Source organism: Prunus dulcis, chromosome 2 (genome assembly GCF_902201215.1).
Source record: "Prunus dulcis chromosome 2, ALMONDv2, whole genome shotgun sequence".
Classification (NCBI taxonomy): Eukaryota; Viridiplantae; Streptophyta; class Magnoliopsida; order Rosales; family Rosaceae; genus Prunus; species Prunus dulcis.
This window is the reverse complement of record NC_047651.1, coordinates 6,841,069-6,852,362: the sequence shown is the minus strand read 5'-3', so window position 1 is coordinate 6,852,362 and position 11,294 is coordinate 6,841,069. Positions and strand designations below refer to the sequence as shown.

The 11,294-nt window shown below is 35.9% G+C and overlaps 2 protein-coding genes across 4 annotated transcripts in view; one reads left to right on the top strand and one right to left on the bottom strand.

Annotated features, from left to right (window-relative positions):
- The first annotated feature begins 221 nt into the window (after positions 1 to 221).
- Positions 222 to 4,118, top strand: LOC117619262 (uncharacterized protein At1g03900-like). The gene is made up of 8 exons (XM_034349174.1): positions 222 to 630; positions 1,133 to 1,164; positions 1,584 to 1,684; positions 1,780 to 1,852; positions 1,976 to 2,007; positions 3,167 to 3,257; positions 3,408 to 3,519; positions 3,617 to 4,118. The coding sequence occupies exons 1-8, from the start codon at positions 532 to 534 to the stop codon at positions 3,914 to 3,916; spliced, it is 840 nt and encodes a 279-aa protein (XP_034205065.1). The 5' UTR covers positions 222 to 531; the 3' UTR covers positions 3,917 to 4,118.
- Positions 4,119 to 7,465: 3,347 nt separating this feature from the next.
- Positions 7,466 to 11,294, bottom strand: part of LOC117617663 (phospholipid-transporting ATPase 1-like) — an 8,755-nt gene continuing 4,926 nt past the window's right edge. Inside the window, exons 5-10 of one of the 3 annotated variants that reach the window (XM_034347135.1) lie at positions 11,146 to 11,266; positions 10,246 to 10,959; positions 10,007 to 10,130; positions 9,660 to 9,879; positions 8,702 to 9,160; positions 7,466 to 7,924 (exon numbers count right to left, since the gene is read on the bottom strand). In XM_034347135.1, the coding sequence (XP_034203026.1) occupies positions 7,705 to 7,924; positions 8,702 to 9,160; positions 9,660 to 9,879; positions 10,007 to 10,130; positions 10,246 to 10,908 (1,686 nt within the window). In that variant the 5' untranslated portion in view covers positions 10,909 to 10,959; positions 11,146 to 11,266 and the 3' untranslated portion in view covers positions 7,466 to 7,704. Of the gene's footprint in view, positions 7,925 to 8,701; positions 9,161 to 9,659; positions 9,880 to 10,006; positions 10,131 to 10,245; positions 10,960 to 11,145; positions 11,267 to 11,294 lie in introns of those variants that run through there. The other 2 variants (XM_034347134.1, XR_004584370.1) reach the window with 2 other exon arrangements.

Sequence of the window (11,294 nt, the reverse complement as noted above, 5' to 3'; positions counted from 1 at the left end):
AATTTTGCGGATTAACATGCTAATTTTCTATACAAATTTCGAGTCATATATCGGATCTTATCAAAAATTACCACCTCTTACTACTATTCCAAAGCATATATGTTGCAATGAAATGACCCTTTTCGGTGTTTCCCACAAATGCAAGCAACCTCTCCGAACTAAATCAAATTCGTTGACTCCATCCGATCGCATACAATAATAGGGACCTTTCCATCGATCACAACTGTCCATCGATCCCATTTTTGTTTAAATCAGCAAACAGTCACGAAGCCTTAGATTAGAAAAGTAATCTAATCCAACGGTTCCCGCTGGTTATGCTAATTACTGACTAGGACGCTGATAAAGAGCTCTGCAATCGTCTCTTTACAGGAAACTGAGAGAGACTAGAAACCTCCTCCTAGATATAAATCTTGAAAGTCTAAATAAAACCCAAATTAATTTACCAAATTCCAATCAGAAAACCAGTTTCAGATTCACATTTGGTCACTCGTTCTGATCCCAATCTGGGTCTCTCTATCTTTTCAGTGTAAAATGCAGAAGGAAGAGGCGGCGCCAAATGATCAAGAAGTGAACGAAGCTGAAGCTCTGGAGCTTGTTCTCTTTCAAGTGCCTGAATGCTATGTCTACTTGGTATAGTTCATTTTGATATACAATACCTGATGTGCCCGAATCCCTGTGTTTTCATGAATTTTTGTAGTGATTCTGTTGAAGGGTATCTTGGGAATGCAATGGAAAATGCATAATTCAACTGGATTTCTTCTTGATTGTTGAGGCATGTAATAGTTGAATGAATTTTGTTAGCGTGTAAGTTGGGTTAATGGCTGAATAGATTGGCATTTTTTTCTTCGTTCTTTTGGTTAATTTGATTATTGATGTTTTAGTTAAATGAACTTGTTGGAGTGTAAATATTTAAATTTTTTGCTAATACAAGTTGATGGTGTGATCCTTTACCATTTAGTAATTTATTGGTGCTTGTTGGGATCTATCAAGTTATACAAAGTCATGGGTTTTAAATTACAATTGAGCAAGTAATTATAAGAAATCGACAATGAGAGAAACGTATGGTTACTGTTATGTAGGGTTCTTGAAGTTATTTGTGATATCAAGCTAAGCTATTATATTGTTTGTGCAGATACCACCGAGGAAAAGTGCAGCTTCATACAGGTTATGCTCAACTCATAAAAATAGAAAATGTGACACGCATTTAGCAGTTTATTTGTGATTACTAGCATTTAGCAGTTTATTTGTGATTAATCTGATTTATTTGTAACCTTGATGCTTCTGTTCCACACATCGATCAGTTACCTCGAAATGAAGCTTACAGTTAGGCTAGATTGTGCGAGCTTGTAAAAGCTATTTTGTGGATAAGTTTTCTGAGATGGAGTTGGATTGGCAAGAAATCAAAAGATCCAAAAATAGACAAACAAATGGAGATGAGTTTTAGTAATCCTGAGATTGGATGCTCTTTAATCATACAATGAACAAATAAAAAGAAGAGTACTCTTCTATTGGAATTAATAACTGCTGGAACTCTTCATTGCATGTGTTGGAGTTGAGTTTGAAGTGTCTGAAGTTTATTTCAGGGCTGATGAATGGGATGTAAACAAATGGGTATGGGAAGGGATATTGAAAGTAATCAGCAAAGGAGAAGAGTGCATTATCAGACTTGAAGATAAGAACACCAGTGAGGATATTTTAGTTATTATCAGATGAAGTTGTATTTCTTCCTTTTGTAGCATGAGTCATTTTGTTTCTACATAATATGATATATCCTTACAGGTGAACTATATGCTCGGGCTTTTTTGAGAAAGGGAGAGCCTCATCCAGTGGAACCTGTAATTGATAGCAGCAGGTTTATCCTATTTCTAGTTAAACTGGAGCCATCTTTATTGGACTGCAGAATCTTATTTAAGTTTCAATTTATGGATTTTGATTAGTATCTAGAAGTGTCTAAATAATGTTTTTCGTTCTGCAGATATTTTGTGCTACGTGTAGAGGAGAACATTGGTGAGCTGCTATACTTGCTTCATTGGTTTAAGATCTCTTGTTTAGGGAATCCTATTAGACTATTGTTGGAATGATTCAAAGGCATTATTGACTCCTGAGATAGATCTTTCCTCATGTCCACCTTTGACACACCCTAGATTTAGTGCATGTGGGGGCTTGGTGGGTTCTTAGAAGACTAAATGGAACTGTGTGGAGGCTTAGATTATCAGTCAATACCATTATTAGCCCACTTAGAAGTAGAGATCAAGTACCTTAAGCTTAAAAACAATTTTTTTTTTTGGGGGGCGGACAACCACACTTGGCCTTAATTAGGTCCTCCCTATTGATGATATTTTGAGAAGAAATGTCGTAGATCCAGAGATACCACAGAGAGGTTGTTACGACAGCAGAGTAGACCAAAACTTGTGCGCATTAATATATGTATATCCATTCTAAACATGGTGAACTATGCTTACACGACTTTAAAACTTTCAAATATATTCCTAGTAGTGGGAGAGGGCTAATACTCACAAGCTTTCCATCTGTCCATAGTGGTTTGGACAAGAGTAGACCAGACATTTTAGATGAAGAACAATCTACCTTGAAATAAGGACGGAAGAAGTATTTTTACAAGAATGCAGAAAGCATTTGCAGATCACTGTATTAAATATCACTGTGATATACAATTTCCCCACTTCTGTAAATCGTTTCTCAAAGGTTGGAACTGGGATGCCTATACTAGGCTGGGATAGCGGGTGATTAGATACATATGTGAGGTAGAACAAAAGAGGCCTATGCCAATCTAGATTCATTTACTGGAAGGGCACATCATATTGGAGCTCAACTTTTTAAATTAGACGAAGACATTTTCTCATTTGGGCAGCATATACAGGAATGTATTTATTTCTGTTAGACAGGGGAGCATATTTATTGCTTGAGTAGTGCTACCACCATGTGGTGATATGTCAGAAAACCATAGACAGAAGAGTGACTCTTTTCCATAGAAGGATTATGCCACTTCTTTTGCTTTGTTTTATTTTACCTCTTGTGTAACCTTTTAGTATTCCCGCTTTCCCAAAATTTTGTGCCTGACTCTGATGCAAATTTTGCCTTTTCAGTTAATTTTTATTTCCAGTTATTTGTCCATGTATTATTTCTCATTACTTTGAAATTTATGCAGATGGTCGGCTTCGGCATGCTTTCATTGGCATAGGATTTCGAGAAAGAACAGAAGCGTATGATTTCCAAGCAGCCTTGCATGATCACATGAAGTATGTCCCATATGTACAGTGATTACAATTTTGCCCATTCTTCATTTTCTCTACAACATTTTAGAAGTTTGTTAGGTGATTTTAAATGCATATGCATGAGGATGAATTTCCATCATTCAAGCTCATGTACCTTTCTAAATTGTTTTGAAGATATCTGGACAAAAAGAAAACTGCAGAAGAGATGGAGCAAAAATTTCAGCAAACTTCCTTGGTTGATTACAGCTTAAAAGAGGGGGAGACTCTTGTACTACAATTAAAGAACGTTAGTGTATCTTCATTTTCTTGTCAACTGTGTCCTCTGACTCATGCTACTTACTGGAGTACTCTGATTGAATCTAATCTCTTGTTGCTGTCAACAGAAAAGCGCTGAAATTGTCAAGTCCAAGGTTTCTGAGAACAACTCACCAGAGAAAAAGGCCAACCAAAAAGAGCCCTTGATTTGTATCAAACCACCACCACCTCCCCCAGGACCACTTTCACCGTCTACTGGTCAGAAGTCTCCCACAAACTTTCCCCCAAATCTCAATCTTCAGGGGGATTCTAACCACAAAGCCTCAGAATCAACAGAAGATGATTCAAAAGAATCAATTTCTTCTGGAAATGAAATCACTCAAGATATACCAGATGATGACTTTGGGGATTTTCAAACAGCTAGTTAATATGAAGTATAAACTCTGAGATGAGACATGTTATACTCGACTGCCTGAATATGTCTTTTGCTTTTGATGGTTTGGGGTTTGTGATGGTTTAGATTTTATTTACAACAAAAATTTAATTGATGTGGTGTATATTGTTACAAACTAACTAATGTGAAGTTACTTAGAAAGCGAAATTGTGCCAATCAGAATGATTTTTATCTTATTGCAGTGTTGTTTTTTTGGGTCGAAAAGATTATGTGTTTGGTATTACACATGAGTAAGATGCTGGATTAGTTGAAATGTCTTATTACATGGCCTAACAGAAGTAGAGATAATTCAATCCAACTTTAATCTCAACCTTTTATTGGGCTTCATAATCCTATCTTACCATCTATCGCCCAAGGAATCAACCCTAGAGGGGGGCGAATAGGACTAATGCAATTCAAGATTTAAAACAGTAAGCCTAACAATGGAGAATATAAATGAAGCTCTCCCAATAATAACTGTCGATTATATTTGTAGTGCATAAAAGGAATCTGCCCATTTTTACAGATATAACAACTGTTGGATTTGGAAAAACTTTATTTGCATTTTGAATTCTGATTTGGAATTCTAAATTAAGCCAAGAGTGAAGCTGCTTGATTTTGGAAAAGCTTAGTCATATTGATTGATTGATATATGTTTTTCCTCATCTTTGAAATCAAGCAAAAAGTCTGTTTGAAATATATGATATGGTTGTAGAAGGTGGTCATTCAGAAGGTAACCGTAATCAAATTCCCAACAAATTAAAATATGAAAATTCAGTTTTAGTCATAATATGAATTCCAGCTGTTTAGATTAAAATTGATACCTCAATAAGTCAATGTATAATTGATATTAAAATCCTATAAAATTATGTTTTTGTTATTTGAGGTGTAAGGAATAAAAGCCCCCAAAAATTATCTTGTGAAAATGAGTATTTGAAAAATCCATGAACTTAAAGTAGCATAAATCAGTGAAGGTGCTAAAATAAAAAGTGAAGCTGAAAGTTTAGCAACACATGAATTTGAAAATTTTGAGTTTTTAATAGGCATGGTTATTTGGCATGATATTTTGTTGAAATTTAACTTAATCAGCCAAGAGTTACAATCTAAAGATATGTGCATTGATGCTAACATAAAAGAGTTGAAGGTGCTCATTTCTTTTATGAAGAATTATAGAGAAATTGGGTTTGCATCAGCTATGATTGAAGCTAGAACAATTGCTTATGATATGGGGATTAAGCATGAATTTTCTAAAGAAGGTCAAAGTCATAGAAATAAGTTTTGCCATTTCGTCTGAGAAGAGGGAAGAGAGAAGGAGGTGCTAATGTAAGTGATGTGAATCTTGAGACTACTTTAGAAATTGTGAATTTTCTGTTGATGTAAGTGATGTGTTTTTAGAGTTACAGGTGCTGCAATTGATTTTACCAAGAGAAGCAAATACAAATATTGAAATTGTATGTTTGTAAACGATATGGACTGTTTTCCAAATGTTTTGATTGTCTATAGAATACTATTGCATATGTAGAAAGATGCTTTTCAAAATTACAATTATTGAAATCTTAATTGAGGTCAACCATGTTACAAGAAAGGTTAAATGGGCTAGCAATCATATGCATTGAATAGATATGCTAGAAAAGCTTGAATTTGAAAACATAATTGAGGATTTTGCTTCTGAAGAAGAATATTTCAATAATACTTTTTTTGTTGTGATTTTGTTGTTTTTTACCTTTATCTTGTAGGTGATGTTGCTCTTATTTTGCTTTGGCTATTAAGGATGCAAAGGGATTTCGAGTAGGTTGCTTGCTATTGTTTTGCTTTGGCTATTGAGGATGCAAACAAATTTTTGTTTTGCTTTGGTTGTTAAGGATGCAAAGGAATGTCAAGTAGGTTGCTACTATTTTGCTTTGAGTGTTGAAGATGCAAAGAAATTTGAAGTAAGTTGCTGCTATTTTGCTTTGTTGTTAAGGATGAAATGAAATTTCAAGTAGGTTAAGGAAGGCTGTTAGTATGAAATTGTGTTGGTATTTCCTAGAACTTAAGATTTGGAAGTGTCATTTAGCTGTACCGTTGAAGAAAAATTGATGTCTCAAATTTCCAGAAACTGCAGGATTAAAATAGCTCAGCAATTCCCAAATTCCAAAATTGTGACTTACACGTACAATACATTTGATTTGAAGAGTAAGACATGGTATTTCTCATGCATACATGATAAAAATGTTTTTGGCATTTAATATGATTTTATTTTCATGATTTTCTCTTAATAAGAATCCTTTTAGAAGTGCATCCCATAACGTTTGGAAAGCTAAGTTTTTATTTGAGATAAATCATTAAGTGTTCCATGTTTACTTGGTGATTTATTAAATACTGTTTATCATTCATATTGCATTCATTTGCATTAATAGGTGACTCATATGGTTGAGGGCACCAAGACAGTGGTGGTGGTTTTTCTTCGGTGAGCTTGAAATAATCGTGACCAGTATTTCGTTCAACGTAAAGAGTGTTGAAAGATCATTTCATGACAGAAGTTGAGTTATGAAGAAGTCCGTGTCTAGGATAAGTATGTAAGTACTTCTTGTAATCATCGTTCTATAATGGATTTGTTTTAACTGAGGAGTCCCTGGATTTTACCTAGAGGTGGGCTTTTACCACGTAAAATAATAAGTGTGTGAGTACTTGTAATCATCTTTCTATAGTGGATTTGTTTTGGACCAAGGAGTCTCGTGGGTTTTCCCCATAGGTGGGATTTTACCACATAAATTAACTGTGTGTTCCTTCATTTTATGTTATGCAAGTGCTACCGAAATTGTTTATTACTATTGATTTAATATTAAAATGGCTTATTCATCCCCCTTATGCATTTTTAGTCATCTTACATGTAATTTCAAAGGCAAAGATGAACTGATCAAGCATGTGGAAGTGTTAGCTTTTAAAAATATAGTTAGAATTTGATAACATTTGCCTTTTAATCTTTACTCAAATTACATGACCATTTTGAAGAAAAAGAACTGATTGAATTGTTTTAAGTATTTATCTTGTTTATGCATTAAGTTTGAATGTACTAGGCTTAGCCTCAGATTTTGGAATTTTTGATATGTTAAATTTGCCACCCTAAACTGGGACTATGGTTTTTTATTTTTTTATTTTTTATTTTATATTCATTTATTTATTTATTTTTAACTTAAGACTAGGGAATCTTGCCTTCATTTTATTTCAATTTTTGAGGGTTGGGTTGAGAATGTTATCCGCAAGAGTCGGTAAAAACATAAAATCTGGCTAATGGTAAAAGTCGATAGATGATTTACATTGAAAACAAAGGATTCTTTGTTTTCAGTCGTCTGCTAGAAACTCGAGGATTCTCCCATCTTGTTTATAACTCAATAGACGATTTAGGTTAAAAACCAAGAATTAGAGAATAATGAGAGAGTTTAAATCCCAGCATACTCAATAAGCCATTCCACTTCACCAAACCAGAATCCAACTACTGAAGGAAATAAACCCTCCAAGAGAAGACAACAAAAACTCTTGTTATAACTCTTTTGTGGTAAACTCGAGTATTCTCCGTTTAAGTAAGGCTAATTACACTGAATGAATCGTATGCGATACAACAAAACAAAATCGGAACACAACATATAAACCTGGAACTACAAAGTTACAACCCTATCCTTTGGATAGCAAACAATGAAAAATGAGGCAACCAAGAGAGAGACTCTGAAGCAGCCTAAAGAATAACATATATTACAGAAGAAAAAGAAAAAAGGAGAAGAAAAAACGAATAGCATCACCTTCTCATCTCCTTGGGGGGTCCAAGATAGCATTCATTTCTATTTGTACAGGGCATAACGCACTCTGATTGCCAAACCTCTCAGCTTCTCTTGCAATCTGGACATCACAAGGTCTATAGTACTGATACAGAAACTTTACAACAAAGCGAGGAACAATTGCTGCTATGGTGATTGCAAGCAAACATAACCAAAATGATGCAGTCTTTGCGACTTCAAAAACGGCCCTGTCAAATTATTTTGGAACTGCAAAGATTAGTATACACATGCAAGTATCATACACTATGGATGGAAAATTTCAGTTTGATGCATGTATGGAGCTTCTCATAGTACAAGAAGCTTGGTTTTGTTGGCAGTTGTAAGTTTCTGACTGGAGATGCCTATTTTTAGCTCAAAGAAAGAAAAAAGAAAAACAAATTGGTGATGGGTATTTCTCAGACGTGGTTTCTTCACTCTTTATTGGAAGAATGACAAAATTTACCATGTTCAACCACAAGCTGCTGGTTCTAAGCTGATTACATACCTCAGTCAGAAGTTCAACACCTATGACTTAACCTCAAAAGTGTACCAATTGGAAATAAGTAATGCATGTAGTGCATGAAGAAAAACCATGATACCATACTTCTGACAGACAGGTCCCCAGAAATTAGTCAACCAACAAAAGCTATTCTCTACCAACCCTACCCTAAACAATTCTGCCCTAGCTAGAAGAAAATGAACTTGCCCAATTACTGCCCGCACTTCTTTATGGAACCACTGCATCAGGTTTCTGAAGCCTCCAAGGGACAGCCACAGCAGATGGAGTGACTTGAGACCATTACTAAAAATAATTTTGAGAGGCATATTTATAATGAAATGTAATCTTTACATGCTTTGTGTGACATGAAATGCAACATAAATGCTCGCCACTGCATCTCATAGGGTGCGGCTGTAGTATAAATGCAATTATGCTGGCGAAAAAAATGAAGTATATAAATCTGATACTACTAAATTAGAGGGCATACCAGTAGCCAACGAGTGAAGGTAAAGCATCAATGACAATGACACAAATCCAAGTCGCAATTATAGATCCCCAAATGGCTGCATGTGTAATCCATGTCCACCGGATGACATCCATAGCCAAGTGCAAATTAACCAAAATTACCACTGAAAGTGTCCAAAGATCTCCAATACTTGATGTATCAATGGTGCTGCCCCAATATGCAAAGAGAGGGATAAAGAAGACGGCCAGACTTTGCCACAATGTGTCAACCATTGTTAGCCAAAATAATTTCGAGTTGTAGCATTCTTGTCTCTGACCAGCTCCATATAGCTGAGGATATGTCAGAAGGGTCCTTCTACTTAGGTCCTTGTCAAGAATCCCAACAACAATTGTGGGTACTGCAGTGTAGATTATAGAAAACAACATGCTGCTCCATTCAGTGATCGCAGTTGTCAACGTAAAAGAAGTAAAGAGCACATACCTACAGAAAGCACATGAAATTTATTCAGCGAAATGGATAAGCAAGGATTCATAATAATTCTTCTTTCCTTCATTTTCCATGTAAACTAAAACCTATTATAACTCGCATCAAGATTCAACATCAATTATAACACATGACAATCTGGACACAACGACCTAGGTTTGACACAAACAGATTTAAATCTGACTATCTTCAACGTCATAGCTTCAAGTTCAAAAGTCACATCAGATTCATAACCAGAAATTAGCTTATGGCTTTTAAAAATGGAACTAGACAACGTTTGGCCCTTAATGACCGTGACTCCATATCTACATAATCATGAGCAATCTTCTGTTTAGTATTTTGTTTTCTTTTGATTTATAACTTCAAAAAGAAAAACCAACGCATCTCAAGACCTTTTCAGGCTGGAGGAAAAGAACTTAAGTCTGCACAACAACCACTGACAGTGACCTTGATGGCATGCATGAACTGAAAATTTATCCGACAAAGAATTACTCACCAAAATAAAATAAGCACAAACACTGCATTCCTGTAAAAATTGTATAATATCATATAGCCCATTCGCTGGTAATTCCAATGCCCATGTACCAATAAAAGGGGAACTAAGAATCTGAACTGCCCCATTGCAAAATCTGATGCCATTACAGCCTGTCGACCTTCTTGGCCACTGATGCCAACTCCCACATCAGCCATTTGGATCATGGAAACATCATTAGCACCTATCAATATTCCAAAACAAATTCTACCATCAACACTATTTCCCAATGAGACTAGGAATAAGATCTTGATTTTGGTGTTGGAAGTATAAGATATTTATTTAAGTGAAATCAACAGAAGAATAATTACCATCCCCGATTGCAAGTGTCATATCAGCAGTCCTGTTCTTCACAAGGGCAATAATTCCAGCTTTTTGCAATGGAGCCACTCGGCAACAAAGCACCACAGAACAGTTACTGGCTAAGTCAAAGAGCTGCAGTATGAAATAAGTTTGATCAGCATATTAGACATCACTCAGATCAAAACAAGCATACAAGACATCATCAAGAAGTTTAGAAAACTAAACAGATAGGTCTAGGAGCAATTACCTTTTCCTCAAGTTCGCTATCAAGAATATAAACAAGGCTGCTACCATCAATAATTAAAGCTACTGGAGTCACACCATCTCCAGAACTTCCTCCGGCAGTGTGTGTATCCCCAGAAAACATCGTAAGCTTCTTAGACATGAGTACAGCATCCTCTAAACTCCTTCGACATGAATCCTTAGAGCTGCTGTTAATTATAATCTGAGTCATCTTTCTTGTTAGAAGCTTTGATGAGTAGCCAATGGATATGGCTGTTTCTTGCTTATCCCCTGTCAAAACCCAGACCTGAATCCCTGCTGTTCTTAGAGACTCTATGGCTTCAGGCACCCCCTGTTGTAGTTTATCCTCAATACCAGAGGCACCTAGTATGATGAGATTGTTCTCTATGTTGCCAGCAACCTTGCGAAGTAGAGCAGCCCGGCCAATTAAAGCGGTACTTGCTGCCTCAAAAGACGAATGCCACTGCTCGAATTCTGAAGCACTCAGTTCTCTCATCCCAACAACAAGCGTTCTCAAACCGAGAGAGGAGTAAGCATGAATATGGGCTTCTGTTGCTCGTATTATGTCCAAGTTTAATCTTCTGTCTATGACACTGAACATGGTAGTGTCAGCACCTTTTACAAAGACTTTGAAGGTCTTATCAGGGCAACCCAATATAACCGACATTCTCTTCCGGTCACTATCAAATTCATGCAAACCCAAAACATTGAACCTGCACTGCCCATGAGTGGGAAATTATGAATGAGATAACTAAGGTCTTTACTTCTCAAAAGGCAGTTCAGTATTAATTATCATACTGTAATCACAAGGTTAGACAAGCATGCTCATGCAATGCCAAACTTATCTATTTATAGATTAATGTATTTATATTGATGAATAAGCGAGCTGAGAGTGTCAAATTACCTTTGCCTTTCTCCTTGGATATCAATAACTATATGACCAGAGGTTCGTTCAATAAGCATAAAGCCGTAGGCAGCAGCAGCATAAACCAATGCTTGTTCATCTGGAGACTCCCCTTGGTAATCTACTAATTTCACATTTGGATCCAACGT

Bases quoted from the DNA above. Each gene is read 5' to 3' on its own strand.
- LOC117619262 (XM_034349174.1), top strand. From the start codon at position 532: ATGCAGAAGGAAGAGGCGGCGCCAAATGATCAAGAAGTGAACGAAGCT. The intron at 2,008-3,166 runs GTGAGCTGCTAT...AAATTTATGCAG, and splicing joins ACGTGTAGAGGAGAACATTG to ATGGTCGGCTTCGGCATGCT. The intron at 3,520-3,616 runs GTTAGTGTATCT...TGCTGTCAACAG, and splicing joins TTGTACTACAATTAAAGAAC to AAAAGCGCTGAAATTGTCAA.